The sequence below is a fragment of the Plecotus auritus genome (genome assembly GCF_963455305.1).
Source record: "Plecotus auritus genome assembly, chromosome: 8".
In the NCBI taxonomy this organism is placed as follows: Eukaryota; Metazoa; Chordata; class Mammalia; order Chiroptera; family Vespertilionidae; genus Plecotus; species Plecotus auritus.
Genome location: NC_137782.1, coordinates 143,165,385 through 143,183,124, shown reverse-complemented (window position 1 = coordinate 143,183,124; position 17,740 = coordinate 143,165,385). Strand labels below are relative to the sequence as shown.

Below are 17,740 nucleotides of genomic sequence, written 5' to 3'. Positions count from 1 at the left end.
CACATGGGGGCAGCCATCTTATGTGTTGGAGTGATGGTCAATTTGCATATTACTCCTTTATTAGATAGGATAGAGGCCTGGTGCACAGGTGGGGGCCAGCTGGTTTGCCCTGAAGGGTGTCCTGGATCAGGGTGGGGGCTCCCTTGGGGTGTGGGGCGGCCTGGGCGAGGGGCCTGTGGTGGTTTGCAGGCTGGCCACGCCCCCCCATCGACCCAAGCGGAGGCCCTGGTATCTGGGATTTATTTATCTTCTATAATTAAAACTTTGTAGCCTTGAGCAGAGGCCTGGGCCGGCCAGGGTGTGCAGGAAGCTTGGCTTCCTCCATTGCCGGGGAAACCCAAGCCTCCTGTTCGCTCCGTGGCCGCAACCATCTTGGTTGGGTTAATTTGCAAACTCGCTCCTGATTGGCTGGTGGGCGTGGCTTGTGGGTGTAGCAGAGGTATGGTCAATTTGCATATTACTCTTTTATTAGATAGGATAATTCAAATACTATAAAATTCCACCTTTTAAAGTGTACAACTACACTGATTCTTAATATGTATTTAAAATGAAATTTTAAAGTATCAGCACAGTAGGTGTCCAATAAATGTTTCTTGTTTAGAATTATTTGATATGAACTCCCACTTAATTCTGTCATTGTCACATTGTCTAATTCTTGCAGAAGTAGGGAAATTTTTGTAGTGCAACTAAGCCAACTAGAGGACACCAGCTACTATCATAAAAAGGTTGCTTTTATGGTTTTGTAATAATAAAACCCCTAAGTACAACAGAGTAGCTCAAAGTAAGGGTTTTAGCATGGTATCTCACTAAAATCTTATTCAATTTTTATTTCTACAAAACTGAATAGAATCCTGCCAACTTGTGTGTCATTTCTGGCATCTCAACTTGTACAAAGTCAAAAGTCATATGCATAGGTACTATCATATCTAATAATCTAACCTCATCATGTTGTAATTAAGCTTTATTATTACATAAAAAGTCATTTCTATGGCTTCTAGGTGTAATCTAGAATGGGAAAAAAAATCTCCTATGTGCTTTGTATGTTGGAATTCCATGGGTCAATTGAAACAATTCCATCATACCTGTGAAGCTATAAGAAAGATCTAACATTTGTGTCATTGTAGTCCTGGAAAGAGAGGAGAAAGATGGCAGGACTTAAAAGTACTGGGGGAAAAAATAGCCAAAAACACCCAAATTTGGCAGACATAACCTACAGATTCAAGAAGCTGAGTAAACTGTACATAGGGTTATTCAAAGAAAGACACATAATTAAACTCCTGAAATTAAAGAAAAATATCTTGAAACTGGCCACAGAAAAATGACACCTTACCCATATGGAGAAAGCAATTCAAGTAACATTAGATTTATCATCAGAAACCATGGAGACCAGAGGAAATGTTAATATTTTTCAGATGCTGAAAGAATTGTCAACCCAGAATTCTATACCCAGTGAAAATATTTAGGAATAAAGGGGAAATCAAAACTCTTACGTGAAGAACTAAGAAAATTTCTCACCAGCAGACCTACCCTCTAAGAATGGCTAAAGGAAGTTTTCTAAACAGAAAGGAAATAATAAAGGAAGAAACCATGTTAAAAAAAACACCATATTAAGAACATGTTAGGCAAAAATATGGGTAAATATACTTTTATTCTCTTGAGTTTTCTAAATTATGTTTGATGGCTGAGTCAAGAGCAAAAATTATATCAATGTCTGTTGTGGCTCTAAATGTAGAGGATTATTAAAACAATTATATTATTAAGGGGGGGATGTAAAGGGAAGTAAAGTTTCAATATATCACTTGAGGCATGAAAAACCTTTCTCAATACCATAATACTGAGTTGGTTGTATTCTTTTACTCATCTGTACTCCCATTACATTCCCTCTCACTTTTGCAAAATTAAATTGGAGATTTAAAAATGCACTTAACATATATAAATTATACCTCTCTAAACTGGTCTATAAAAGAATATGAAGACTATGGTAAAGAAAATGAATATTCCTAAAATAAACTTTATTTTCACCAATTAAACTTTAAAATGTACAGGATGGTTTTGAATCATTCTCAGCTTCCCTCTAATTACTCAAGACTACCCTCTGATGGTTTATGCAGTCTTTAGAGTCGATTCTTTTTAAAAAATGCTTATAAGAACATTCCTTATAGTTTGGAGTATGTAGATCTGTGTTGTCCAATATGGTAACTACTGGCCCAATATGGCTCTTTCCATTTGAATAAATTAAAATTATGTAAAATATAATTCAGTTCTTCAGTCATTCTAGTTACAATATTACTAATTTTTCTGTGTATCCCAGCATTCACAGAAAGATTAGTGACATTATATGTGCCAGTTGAAAAAAGGTATCTAAATGGCATTGTATAGAATAATGGCTACCGAAGTAATCTAGAAGCTGACAGCACAAGGAAATTATTCTTGCCCTGAAAGGTCATACCTTAAGGATTCTGATTACTCAGTATTTTAATAATGAAATGGTAGCAATTACTTTTTTTATATCTCAGAAGTTCTATGACAGTGGTATTTGATTTGGATCCAATATTAACTTTAACATGAAGATGGGATCAAATGTGTATTTGGTGTACCTTTATGAAAGCATAGAAAACTGGCTAAATATCTTCATGGGAACAGTGATGCAAAAGTCATAGTATGGAGGCTGGTCATTTCTGAAACCAGTCTCCTTACAGGTTGGTTCTGAATAATTATCAGCTTCCCTCTAATTACTCAAGACTACCCTCTGATGGTTTATGCAGTCTTTAGCGTCTCATTCTTCCATCTATAGAGCAACACGTGAGAACAGCTAGCTGAAAGGCTGCCTATCGGATTTGTTTGGCATGCCATAGATAATAGTAAACATCCTTAGTTCATTCCTCCAGTGTCTATTTAAAATTAGAGGGGCTAAAACCTTAAGGCAGATAGAGGCTATATGACCATTCAGAAGTTTTATTTTTTGTGTCTTAATGATAATAGCAGGTACTAACTGGATGCCTACTAGATACTAGGTATCATGCTGGCACTTTACAAAACTTGACTCTAATCTTTACCACAATTCTGTAAAGTAGCCAGATCAATTTACTAACTGATATGGTAACTTTAAGCAAAAATAAAAATAAAAAATAAAAATTCAGATGTAGACCAAGTGAACTTTAAACAGTAAGCCAATACTTTGCTCAAGGCCCTTTTTGAGGTGCTCAAATATGATGTAGGGGTCATCTGTTATTCATGGCTTCCCCACATCTTTGGAATACTCTCCCTACATTGTGCTAGTTCTCTTATGAATCCCACTTTCTGGAGAAAGAATCCAAAAATCATCTCCTTGCCCTGGTAGTCAAGTATGCAGTCATGTGTCACAGTTCTGTCCAATGCATTGTAAGTGCAAACTGCTTTGTGGGGACTTAAGAGAAGGCTCCTTAAAAGGGAGGGTAACTCACTCAGCTGACACACACCTTTTTGCTATTCCCCTCCTTTTTCTTTCTTCTGCCCCTAAGTCCAATAAGTTGTCCAGAGCTCTGGTAGCCAATTCATAAGCATGAAGATGAGGGCCACACCTTGAGAATAGCAAAGCTGAAAGCTAGAAGGAATCTAAATTTCTTAAGCGGCTATAACTATCCTGGATTCACTTACCTTTGAATTTCTTTTACCTGAGAGAAAAATAAATTCCCATCCCAAGCCTTGTTTCATTTACCAACACAATCCCTAACTAATATGTAAATAACATACAACCCCTGTCACATGTGTTCTATCATATAATACCTAATTCTTTACTGACCCATAATCCAAAAGAAGCTACAAATGGGTTGTTTCACGTTAATTGTACAAAAAATGCACTAATAGTGTGATAGTTTATATTTCATCAAAATGTTGCCACATCAGAAAATCCCATGTCAAAAAGTCCCAGACATCAAATATCATGTAGTAGACTAAACTGAGAAGAGATCTTAATTTTTCCAAGGTAATATGGCTATCATATAGCAGATGCTGGATTTCAAACCCAGCTCATTCTGACTATTAAAGCCCATTCTCCTTCAGTAGAGCCAGGCTCTAATTTTCATCCATGCATTTATGACATTTTGTTACAAGAGTGAAGATGACCCAATGAATTCCTTCTATTTTGTTATTTTTAAACTTTTAAAAATTTTACATTTATCTTTATTTTTCAAAGTATTACAGATGTCCCCCATCCAATATGTACCTACCCCTCCCAGGCCTTTACCACACTATTGTCTGTGTCCATGGGCTATACATATCTATATATATAGAGGTAATATGCTAATTGGTCCTAACGGTGTTCCAGTCACGACCAGTCAACAGGCAGGAGCTGGTGGCGGGGACGGGGGCGGGGACTTCCACTCCCAGCGCAGGCGTGCACAGGCCTGCCCAGCACTAACATCACGCTGACTCAGAGGCAGAGGCCACTCCCAACGGAAGCACATGCAGCCAGGAGCTGCTGGATGGGGACGGGGGCGGGGACTTGCACCACCAGGACATGAGGATGCTGCTGGGGGTGGCCCCCCTGGTGGAGGCATGCGCAGGCCTGTGGCGCCGCTGGGCCCTGAGGGGGTGTCAGGACAGGGGCAGGGCCTTGGCGGAGAGTTCTCAGCACTCCTGCGCCGGGCTCTGAAGGCGCGAAGAGGAAGGAAGAGCACATAGGCAGTTAGGGGATTTAGGCCAGGAGGGGAGAGCAGTTAGGGCCATCAGGCCAGCAGGGGAGCAATTAGGGGCATCAGGCAGGTGAGTGCTTAGGAGCCAGTGGTTCTGGATTGCGAGAGGGATCCCAGATTGGAGAGGGTGCAGGCCAGGCTGAGGGACCTCCATGCCCCCCCCCCCACGAATTTCGTGCACCGGGCCACTAGTAAACATATAAGTTCCCCAGTTAATCTCTCCCCCGAGCTTCTCACTCCTGTTTATTACTAGTTTTTCACATCAGAAGTAGTTCACCACCTTCTTAGAGGATATAAAAACAGGCTTATAATGACCAAATTAGTTAAATTAACATATTTAAACTAATAAAACAATTTATTACCAGATTTAGAATTTTAATTTATAAACTGGCTTATCAATTACAAATAATAACTGAAATTATCTTGTTAAGGATTTTTGAATATTTCAAAGTTGTATAACATTCTATAATTTTAGCTATTGTCTGGTGAGGCAAGAGTACTACCAAATAAGGCAGCCATAAAACAAAACGAAACAAAAATCCTTATGACTAACTAACAAAAAACACATACAAAAAAGAGTTTAAATGCATCTTTAAGAAGCAATAACTCATAAGTAAAAGCCAGAAGAAATTTAGTACTTAAACTACTTACCAATTTGACTTTTAGATGCTCCAGCAACCACTAAATTTAAAGTACTGGAAGACATTTCTTTTCGTGTTGGGTTAACAACACATTCTCCATCTATTATTCCTATTCGTACTGCCCCTAAAATATATTAAAATATTGGCAGCTGTTTAACAAAAACTATCAGTTTTCAAGATATTAGTCCAGTATTGGTCTTAATCCCTGTCTTTAATTGTGACATAATAAAGTCCATTATTTCTACCATGGTATTTAAGGCCCAAAGAGCATCCCACCCCACCCTACTTTACTGCCTCACTGAATCACTCTTGAGTTGCTCAAATATAGTTTCTTCCACACCTATGTGATTATGCTCATGCTCTTCTCCTGGTCTAGACTTTTACTTTCTCCAAGGCAAATGCTTACCATATGATCTAATAAGCTTAAAAGCTGTCTACTCTGAGAAGCCCCTTGACAGCCTTAGACTAAACCCACTCTTCTCTATCCCTTTCTTAGCACTTTGACTTCACATTATAAATAATTATTTGTTTCCCAAGAATTGCCTCATTTGTCTTTGAATTGCTGGTGCCTACTCTGCCTTTGTGCCTTTAGTAATTAGCTCAGTATCTGGAATTGAGGACACTCAATAATTACTCCATGAATCATTTTTATATTGCATGACTAAAACTTGTAAGAGCTGTAAATTACAAACATGTTTGTTTTTATCTTGAATGGGTATGTACTCTGACAATTTCCCAGTCAAAAAGAAAAGTCCTCAAACAGAAGAGGCAACTAAGAAGTATCTAGGGACACAAAATCTCTAACACCCTAAGATTGCTATCAAAAACAAAATCCAAGGCAAGGATGAAAATGGCAAAAAGAGCTGAAAGAAGTTTTAGAATGTCATCTAATTCAAGATAATAATAGATAATAAATCAAAGCCAATAAATCTAGGCCCTTGCTCACTAGTTTTTTCCTGGAAAATCATAAATGTTTCTTATTTCAAATCCTAACTTACCAATAGGTCCATTCCAAGGAATATCTGATAATGAGAGGGCTGCAGAAGCTTAAAAAAAGAAAAAAGTAAGAGCTGAAATAAAAATATTTCATTGCTTTTAAAAAAATCAAGTTATAATTTTGATCTCTATTTTTATACTTACCACCATTAATTGCTAGGACATCAGGTTCATTAACACCATCTACTGCTAACAAATTACAAAGAACCTGGTACAAGGGAAAAAATTCAAAGCACTTAAAAAAATATACTTGATTTGGGAGGATTATCATTTCAGTTAACATCTTGGCCTAAACCATAGGAGCACTAAATGATTAAAAGCATGGGTTTTGTAGTCAAACTCCTTAATTCTATTATCACTAACTACATGCTTGACCATGGGCAAATTACTTAAATTAAACTTTAAAAGTTTCCTCATCTTTAAAAGGAAAAATAATAGTATCTTCCTAAAAGGTTTTTATGAAAATTAATGGAAATATTGTGTGTAAAGTATTCAATAAATGTTAGCTATTTCTATTACATAAAAATATTGTTACCTCTTGTTTACAAGCACAGACAAAACAACCCAATGAATTACTTTATACTACAATAATATACCTACATCACTACAATAATATACCTACATCGTATACTTAAGAAAATAATTTCTTGAGGCAGTGACATCCTTGCAAAAGCACATTTACAAGGCATATTTATTTTTATCAAATAAATAAAAAACTGTAGTTAATTAAAGTATTTCAGTCATTCTGAAAGAAAATATTCAGAAAGTATTAAAATATAATGAAGTAGAGGTTTAGAAGACTCAGTAATAAGTAATAAAAATTAGTTATGTGGGGGTGGCTGGGGAGAAGTCATTGGGGTAAAAAGGAGACATATGTAATACTATATGTAATGCTTTAAACAATAAAGAATTTAAAAAAATTAGTTATGTTGATTGTCCTAGCCTCTGTTACTAATATGACCTACAAGGCCCAAATTGATCTGCCCCCACCAATCTCAATCACTCTAAACTTTCAAACTCACCAATTTCTTTTCTGCCTCAGGGCTTGTGTGTTTCCCATTCCATCTGCCTGGAATGCTTTCCCTACACTCCTGGGTTGGCTATAATTCAGGTATCAGCTCAAATTGACACTGATTAAATATTAGCTGTATAAAATTATGTTTAAAAAATTTAATGTAAAATGTAGTAGCATCACCAAAAATTCTTATTTTGTATTCTTTATATAATATTTAGTCAATAAGTATTATAAAAATTCATTAAATAATTTTAGATTGATCTGGAAACAAATCACCTAAAGGAGACCACCCTACCTGTGTATCATAAAAGAAGCCAGCTGGAAAAAGAGGTCTAATCGAACGATCTGCCAATAAAGAGAGAAAAGATATTAAATAGTAGCTTTACAGTTCAAAATGTTTTCCCTATTAAACATCAGGCTAAAAAATAATATAGTTAGCTGTTCAATATGTAAAAAAACAAAACCAAACCACCACAAAAAACCCTTGGACTGATTTACTGAAAAGGACAAAGATAAATGTCACTGCTTCAATTAATACACACCAGGCCCTAACAACAAAAAATAAGCAAAGTAGGAACACACAAATCTAAAATTGGGCAGCAGCTTTTAATTTCATTAGGTATCAGTTCCTAATATAAGCAGAGGAAAGAGACTTACAAATAACAGACCAAAAGAAAATCCTGCCTTAGTATTCTGTCTGATGAATGCATATAAATATATAAAAACTAGCAATTTCTGGGTAGGAGAACTATAAAATACAAGCAATCCACAATATTTAAAGATGTCAAAGATTTCTGCTATAAGGGAGAAGAAGGGGTTTCAGTGATCCAGGTGAGAGTTAAAGGAGGCTTGGCAATGGAAGTGGAAGATTAGAAAGACTGAGAAATAATTAATTGGATTTGGTTGAAGGTGTGGTCTAGGATGAATCCCAAGATTTTGGCTCGGGTTATAGGTAAGAAGAAGGGTAACTTCATTAATTTTCTATTTTTTATTATAATCTGTTATACATGCAAAAATATTATTTGTATATATGCAACTTAAAGAATAGTAATTAAAACTTATGTACCCTTTATGCCACTTGAAAAAAAAAGTACATACTAATACATTTGAAGCCTTTGAGCTCCCCTCTGTGATCTCATCCTCCCATCATTCTCCATAAAGGTAACCACTATCCTGAATTTTGTTTAATCTTGCCTTTGCTTTTCTTTGTTGTATGTACCATATATGTATCTATTCTTAAACAAAACAGTGATTGGTTTTATGTGGTTTTGAACTTGACGTTTATTCTGTTTGGGGTTCATTATGCTTCTTCAATCCAAAGACTGATAGTCTTAATAAAATTTTGTAAAAACTTTGGGAAAGAAAGGATGCCAAAGATTTGAAAGATTACAGACATTTTCAGTAGTTAATGAATATAATGCTTTTAGGAATTACTATGTTAAAAATAAAAATGAAAATTACTAGGGATAGATTCAACAGAGTAGAGGCATGAGCCATGGAATTTATATACTCAATAGAACTCATTCATTTAGTCAACAAATATTTATTGAATGCCTATTTTGTGCCAGGCAGTATACTGGGTCCAAGGGATGTAATAAAAGAAAACTTAAGAGATATTGTAGAGCACAGATGAAAGAGATGCTAAAACAGGCCTAACAGAGAGAGTTAATGCCTCTATTTTTTTTTTATCTTACCTATTACCCTACTTGTAAGTATTTCTTTATCAGAAGATCCAATCTCTCTTCTAAGATAGTTTGTGGGAATTCTACCTGCTGCAGCAGCCTTCTGTCTATAGTCAACCTGAAGTAATAATGAAAAAAACAACAACGAAGTTCATTTGACTGCTTTTTGTAGTAACAAGCTGTTCCCTAAGAACTACTATGATGATGCTTAATTCGCCTGAGGTTGTAAACAACATATTCCAGACTAAGAGTGGAGAATATTTTATTTATTTTTAGAGTTTTGTATCATTTAGGCAAAAGAGAGGTGATAGAAATGTTTCAGCAAATTGATTTTTAAAAGCCTTTCATTACTCCCCACAGTAGCTTATTCTAGTCAAGTCAAACATTTTCGTTTTTGTATCCACTCTGATATAACTGCATCCCCCTTTTCATAATAGAGGGAAGCCATAAAATCCTAATGAACTTTTCACTTTTCAGCAAACATATACTTGCAGACTCATACTGAAGGGAATCCTATAAAAGCAATGCATTCAGTGTACTCATCAAAGTACTCATGTACTTCCACTGTTCTTGTCAACTTTTGAACATGGACATTCTAAAGTATGCTAACTACTAATATAAGAATTAGTTATGAAGCAATCAGTTTAAATTCTTTTAATTACTTAGTATCAAACAACTAAGGAAAATGCTTTTTGTCGCAAGTTTACATTTTGCACTTACTAGTCACTGGACAAAAATATTACAAATTCTACATTTATGTTATATTATAGTTCAGGCAAATCAGCAAATACTTACCACCAAAGGCAAGAACTGGGAAGGTGAAGGTTTTGTTTTACTGACTGCTGTGACCATCACCGCAGTGTCACCTGACTTAGTTAAAAATAAACAACACTAGTAAATTCCTTTAAAATCAGATATTAACATATAAGTAGTGACTAAATGAATCCTCACTCCAGTTAAACCCAAGTAAAGAGAACTGTTATCCCTCGACCTAATGACAATGAAAACAATTATTCACAAGTAGTCCAATCTTGATCCCTTCTGCATGATCATGTTCTGTATTAGAACTGTCACTGAGTTTTTCAAAAGCAATATAACTAAAAGGAAAAAGACTCATCCAATCCTTTTTCTACTTCTTAAGAGGAAATTTAAGCTATCCAAAAGAAAAACATCCCAAGTATTACTACTAAAGAAACAAGGAAAATTACTTTCTCTACAAAAGCATTATAGAAGTTATTTATAGAATAAATAAGTTTGGAAGAGATCTTAAAGGTCATTGAGTATATCCTGCCCTCTGACTCCCTGGTTATCTCGAATGGTTCTGACACTAGAAATGGTCTGAATAAATTTCCAATGCCACAATTCTAAAAAGTTTTATGATGTAAAAATATTTAGTACCAGTCTCCATAACAATTTTTAAGATGAAAATGTAGCCCTGGCCAGTATGGCTCAGTTGGTTGGAGCATAGTCCCGTTCATGAAAGAGTCCAGAGTTTGATTCCCAGTCAGGCTACATACCCAGGTTGCAGGTTCAATCCCTGGTTGGGGCATGTATGGGAGGGAACCGACTGATGTTACGCTGTCGCATGGGTGTTTTTTTCTTTCTCTCCCCCCTCCCTAAAATCAATAAAAAACATATCCTTGGGTGAGGATGAAAATGTAAAAAACTGGACTTTTTACCTGTACTACAGCAGAGCCATCTGCAAATCTGGCCAGTTTTCCAGAAGATATTTCCAGTTTTCTGTTTAAAAAATAAAAATTCAATATAAAAGAACTTAAGTCATCAATATAATTTGCAGCTTAGTATAACATAATCAAAGATTCTAATGAGCAAACTAAAGGTTACCAAACCCCACATGATCCCACCCAGCAAACAAAAAAGAGATAGAGTTCATAATTATTATTAAAAGTACAAAAGGGGAAAAAGTACAAAGGGAATTTAAGCGCTGTGTAAGGAAAAATATAGAAACCAAGGCACAGGAGTAATCTGAATGAAAGTATTTTGGGGGGTATAGAAGCTCACTTCTTAGATGTTAATTCCCATTTACTACCTTAGTTTAGTCTCTTTTCATTCCTTGCCTGTTGACTAAAGCAGCTTGGATCATTTCCCTACTTAAAATCCTTTAAAATTTCCCCATTGCTTTATATTCCAAAAATTGCCTACAGAGACCTTCAAATTTAACAATGGTGCCAAAGACAAGTCAATGGGGGAAAGAATAGTCTTTTCAACCAATGGTGCTGGACAACTGGATATCCATATGCAAAACTGTTAATAAAGTTGGACCCTTTCCTCATACTATGAATAAAAATTAATTCAAAACCTGAGTATGAATGCTAAAACTATAAAATTTGTAAGAAAAATAATAGAAGTCTTCTTTTATATGACATCAAAAGCACAAGTGACAAAAGAAAAAACAGATAAACTGAACATCAAAATTAAAAACTTTCATGCTTCATAGGATATCATCAAGAAAGTAAAAGAAAGGTGGGAGATGTAGATAATTGGGGAGACTATGCATGTGGAGGGCAGGGTGTAAATGGGAAATTTCCTTCAATTTTGCTGTCAAAGTAATACTGCTCTAAAAAATAAAATCTATAAAAAAAAAACACCTGAAAGAAAATCCACAGGGAAAATAGCTGCAAATCATATACGTGATAAGGGACTTGTATCTAGGATATGTAAAGAATTCTCACAACTCAACAATAAAATGACAACCCAATTTTAAAAACTGGCGTAGGATTTGAATAGATGTCTCTCCAAAGAAGATTTACAAATGGCCAATAAGTGCATGACAATATGCTCAAAATCATTAACCATCAGGGAAATGCAAATCAAAACCACAATGAGATACTACTTCACCACAATGAGATATTACTTCATATCTATTAGGATTATGTGTTGGTGAGGATGTGGAGAAACTGTAATCCTCATATACTGCTGATGAAAATGTAAAATGGTGCACTTGCTTTGAGAAAATATCTGGCAATTCCTCAAGTTAAACACAGACATAACATATGACCCAGCAACTCTACTCCTAGGTATATACCTAAGAGAAATGAAAACATATACCTATGCAAACATTTACATATGAACATTCATAGCAGCATCTACACTAATAAAAGAGAAAGATGCAAACTGACCATACCTCCACAACACCCACCAGCCAATCAGGAGTATGCAAATTAACCCAACAAAATGGCGGGTTAATTTGCATATGCAGGCATGGAGCGAAAACTGAAGGCTCTGCCCCAGCGAAGACTGAAGGCTCCGCTGTGGTCTGGGTCACGGAGGAAAACTGGTGCCAGCAGCCAGGGGAAGAAAGGCCTATTGCACGAATCTTCATGCAACAGGCCTCTAGTTATTCATAATAGCCTCAAAATGGAAACAGCCAAATTGTCTATCAACTGATGAATGAATAAACAAAATGTGGTATAATGTATACAATGGAATATTATTCAGCCATTAAAAAATGAAGTACTAATACATGTTACAATATAGATAAGTCTTGGAAACATGCTAAGTGAAAGAAGGTAGTCACAAATGACCATATATCATTTGATTTCATTTATAGGAAATGCCCAGAATAGGCAAATCCATAGAGACAGAAAGCAGATTACTAATTGCCGAGGGCTGTGGGGTCTGGGAACAAATGGGAAATTGCTGCTAATGGATAAGAGATTTCTTTTTTTAGTTGATGAAAGTGTTCTAAAACTGATTATGGTGATGGTCACAAATCTCTATTAATACACTAAAAACCATTGAATTGTACATTCTAAATGGGTAAATTGTATGGTATGTGAATTATATCTTGATAAAGCTATCTTATATACTGGGGTGGGTAAAAGTAGATTTACAGTTGTAATACAAATAATACAATAATTAATAATAATATAAGAATAAACTGTTTCATGTACTCACAACTGTAAACCTACTTTGCCCATCTCTGTACATGAAATAGGCAGCATTGTCAGCCTTATTTCCCAGATTCTGCAGAGAGTACAAAAAGAGGTCACTGAGGGCTTGAAAGAGACCGGCAAAACTTGTCAGAGCCCATAATTCATAAAAGTATTGTGAAGGCAACCAACACAGTGATTCCTGAAGATACTTAGGAAGATGTTCAGACCCATGAGCCCGGCTTCAGAAACATTCTATCATAGTCCAGTGCTGAAAATATACACACACACACACACACACACACACACACACACACACACACACACACACACACACACACACACACACACCGCCCCGCCTCCCCAGTGGCTTCTGTGAATTGGACCTGGGTAGCTATATGGGAACTATATGGGAAGGAGATTTTTGAGCTTTTTAAATGTTGAACCACGTGAGTGAATACCTAATCAAAAAATACTTTTGAAATAAATAATAGAAAGAGTAAGATGAGCAAGGAGATCCTATTGGTGGAGAGAAGAGTGGGAATACATAGCAATGTAGCTCAGGAAGTGAGGAGAAGAGAGGAGCCATGTGCCACAGAAAGTAGAAATACAGGGAGAGAGGTTTAAAGAACATTTTTAGAAACATTTTCCTCAAAAATCTACCAGAAAAAATCAGTAATAAAAAACTAAACAAACAAACCACCTTTATGGTTTGGCCTCTGCCTATGTCATTAGCTAAACTCACATTTCACTTTTTGCTCCATGCACAGTAAGTTATTTGTAGCTACTCAAATGCATTTTCTCACCTCTGCAAATGCACTTGCCACTTTCTCTGCTACTTTCTCCTTGCCCTTCAAGATTCACCCTCAATGGCAAGTTTTAGCATGTGATAAATATGCCTGTGTTCCCTTAGCACCTGTTCATACCTTTCCCACAGTGATTTTCCCAGGACTAAACCTGTGTTTATCTTAGTTCCTCACACAAGAACCCTGTATATAGTTTATGTTCAATAGAAGCTTATTGAAATGAAAATTAAACAGTTGCCTCAAAGATTACTGTGAATATTAAATACATGTGAAAAATACTCACAATAATATAAAACCTCCTCAGGTATTGTAAATTCATATGACAACAAATATAAAATTCATGGCCCAGGCCAGGTGGCTCAGTTGGTTGGAACGTTGTCTCGTACACTCTGAGGTTCAATCCTTGGTTGGGGAGTATACTAGAGGCAACTGAAACAATGTTTCTCTCACATCAATGTTTCTCTCTCTCTCCCCCTTTCTCTCTCTCTCAAATCAATAAACATAACCTGGGGTGAGGATATTAAAAAATTACACACACACACACACACACACGCACACATATATATGATATAAAGTGCATGGTACATAGCAGTCACATACTATATGCTGCAAACAACAATCTTATAACAAAGATTAAAAAATATACTTACCCAGCAGTAATGATAATTATGAATCTAGTTGTTACAACACATGATATAGGTTTAAAAAGAACTAGCTACAAAAGAGTTCTAGGTTGACAAATGATCATTTATGGAAAATTTGGAGGGCAGGGCCTGATTTTGTTGCTTTGACTTAGCCCATAATAGGTATCTGTTGAATCTACTGCTCAGGGTCATTTCTTCAGAGAAGAATGTTCAGTCCTTGAAGAATGGAAAAGATATCCTCTCCCTCAAAAAATCAGGATCAAAGAATGCCAGAGGTGGAAGAGCCTTATAGATCATCTAGTGTAGAGGTCAACAAACTATAGCCTGTTTCTGTACAGTCTTTCAGCTAAGAATGTGCTTTTACATTTTTGAAGGGTTTGTAAACATACCCTTTCTCTCTCTCACGAATATGTGACAGACAGTATGCAGCCCACAAAGTCTAAAATAATTACTATCTGGTTCCTTACAGAAAAAGTTTACAGACTCCTGATCTAGCCCAGTCTCCTCGTTTTGTGAAATAAAAAAGTGGTGAAGTAATTTGTTCAAGATCAGTCATTCAATAAGTTCAGGAGAAAGGCGTGGATTCAAAGCCAGATGTTCTGGCTTTTTATATTAAGTAGGGCAAAAAAATTTTTTTAAAGTACATGTAAAAAATGTGTGTGTATATATGTATATGTGTGTGTGTTTGTGCATACATGTATATATATATATATATATATATATATATATATATATATATATATATATATAAACAGTAGTTTCATTTATTTCAAAAATTATTCAAACACAAAAAGTGATTTTAGATGTCAATTCTGGCAAAAGGATCCGTGGAAAAAGTAGGGGCTTTGTAACAGAAATACAAGTTCAAAATCCACTTAGTCTCACAGTACTAGCTTTGTTGACCATTTCTGAATCGTTTACTTAACTATAAAAATGGGTGTAATAGTACCTTTACTACAGGTTTAAAAGGAGTGTAGCATATAGCTGTGTTCAATAAACTTACGTTTCCTTTCCCTTCATAACTAGGGTCATACTGGCCACGTTTTTAGGATTGGACGATGTGAGCTAATTATCCTGAGGTGGAATGTTTTATATTTCAGAGTCCAGGAGTCCCCGAAATTAAAGAGAATAGAGTCAGGTGGTCAGACTCAGCTGAAGGAAGGAAGCCCGGAACAGGGTAAGAGGGAGGACCAAGAAGCAAAGGACATGAGGCTGAGACAGGGAGGGAAGAGTGAGGGTGCCGGGAGACAGACTCCAAACCCGTAAAGGGGAACCTGGCTTTTAGGTTTGGGGTGAACAGAGGGAAAAAAGGCTAGGGTTGCCAGATTCCTATCCAGGGAGATGAATGTACTAGTTGCTGACCGGACAGAATGCCTGTGAAAGAGCAGAAAACGCACGTCGTCCCTTACCTGTTGCCTAAGTCCACGGCCACGGTACGGGACCTGGCGCCACTCCATAGTGCTCGCACCTGCAACTGGGTGAGTGCCCGATCCCGCCCTGGCAGACGGAGGGGATTATCGCCCAGCGGCCGGAGCCGGAGGCATGAGCAGCAATTCCTGCAGGCCGCCATGACACCCAGCACGCGATCAGCCCGGGCTGCGTTCTGATTGGCTCACTTTCAGGTGGCGGGCGGAGCCTGTTCCAGTTTCGTTTCCCTAGTGCTGGGGGAACGCAAGGGACTGGAATAATTTGGCTACTTTCTACGAACACCAGAGAGGGTCAAATCTCTGAGAACGCGATCCTGCCGGCCTCTCACTATCTGCCAATGAAAGGCAATTAGAAAAATAATGCTTGGTGTTTTCTTTTGCTATATAGTTTAAAAGAAAGTTCTAGAATAATGTATTTAATAAATAGAGTAAACATAGAATAATAATAGAAGTCATCAGAAAACATATTATTGTTATTTGGCTTTGAGCTGAGAATTAGGGGAACTTGTGTGGTGCAAGAGATAGCTCTCTCCCCACTGTGCCCTGGTTTTCATTTTATAAGTTTCACAGAACAAATATATTGCTACAAAGCTTTGTGTTCATTTATTTCTAGTAAGTTAATTTCTCATCGACCTATATCATTTTAGATACCTTTATATCATAATTTCTGATTCATATTTACTTTCTTTGTTAATATTTCTCTGCCCCTCTTGGTCAAATGTTAATATTTGCTAAGCCAACTCAATTTTGGAAAATGAAAAAAATATTTTTGAAAGTTGAATTTGATAAATATTTAGCGAGTGGATAAATTTCTTCCACCCCCCCCCCCCTTAATCCAGTCTATAGGAAAATCTTTATGTGGTTCATTGAATGAACCAATGATTGTTTTTCTATTATGAGGGTTATATTTTTCTTTTAAGGTTAAAACACTCTTTCCCAAATTGGAACAACAAAACCCAACACACACTCAAATATGACTTTAAGAACTAAAAATGTTGAACTCCAAACAGACAAATGATTTGGTGATAAAGCAGCTCCTTGATACCTTGCTTTCATGATCTATTATTACTGATTTGGAATTTCCATACTAGAAGGGATTACTACGAACTCTATTTATGGGTATTTAGTGTTAAAGTAGTTTTTGCCTCTTTCTCTACTTTTGATTTTACTTTATGTTGTAACAGTGTTTTCAAGACCAATCCATTGTAACCTGTGGTAACAACAAATCAGAATCTACTTGCCATAATTCAACATGACTTTGGACTTATAAACTAAGAATGCAATATAGCCTTTTGGTAATGTACTTAATACTGTATAATCATTTTCACTCAGGCAGTATTGCCTAATCATTTAGAGCATAGACCTGAAGTTAGCGCTGAGTGGTCCCAGTCTTGGCTGTAATTTACTGGTTGTCATCCCTATCTCTCTAAACCTCAGTTTCCTCATCTATAGAAATGGTTATTAATATGAACCTCATAGGGTTTTTGTAAAGATTAAACATGACAGAGGATGTAAGATGTTTATCACAGTACTTGGCACATTGTCAGCACTTAATAAATAGTAGATTCAGCTTTGATCCAGCCTTTTCTTAATTTTCCCTCTGGTTCCCTCCGTTTGAAATACTGAACAATCTTCTTTCCTTCAGATCCCCATGGATAAGTTAGCTTTCATCCAGCTGGAAATGTTGGAAAACAGCATTTATACATTAAGCCCACCAATCCAAAATAATTGGTAGTTAATAATTGGATCATAAACTCAAAGGCAAATGTGTGTACTGAAATCTTAGTAGACTTTTATGAAGTGTCATACAGATGATTCAAGCTACCTTTATATTAAACATTTTAAGATTAATAGAGAAACAAAAATATTATAAATTTAAATTCTTGTGATTGTAACTACTGCAGCATGATCTCCAAGGTCTGATCTGGGATGTCACATTCTAGAAGTAGAGTTCTTCCAAGTA

General features: G+C 36.2%; 1 protein-coding gene across 3 annotated transcripts in view; it reads right to left on the bottom strand.

Moving 5' to 3' along the window:
* PNPT1 (polyribonucleotide nucleotidyltransferase 1) overlaps positions 1 to 15,936 on the bottom strand; it is a 49,464-nt gene extending 33,528 nt beyond the window's left edge. For 2 of the 3 annotated variants that reach the window (XM_080685547.1, XM_080685548.1), the window contains exons 1-8: positions 15,760 to 15,936; positions 10,687 to 10,747; positions 9,803 to 9,877; positions 9,020 to 9,125; positions 7,621 to 7,670; positions 6,455 to 6,518; positions 6,313 to 6,360; positions 5,325 to 5,438 (exon numbers count right to left, since the gene is read on the bottom strand). In XM_080685547.1, coding sequence (XP_080541673.1) covers positions 5,325 to 5,438; positions 6,313 to 6,360; positions 6,455 to 6,518; positions 7,621 to 7,670; positions 9,020 to 9,125; positions 9,803 to 9,877; positions 10,687 to 10,747; positions 15,760 to 15,920 — 679 coding nt within the window. In that variant the 5' untranslated portion in view covers positions 15,921 to 15,936. The remainder of the gene's footprint in view (positions 1 to 5,324; positions 5,439 to 6,312; positions 6,361 to 6,454; positions 6,519 to 7,620; positions 7,671 to 9,019; positions 9,126 to 9,802; positions 9,878 to 10,686; positions 10,748 to 15,759) is intronic. The other variant, XM_080685549.1, reaches the window with a different exon arrangement.
* Between the last annotated feature and the right edge of the window lie 1,804 nt (positions 15,937 to 17,740).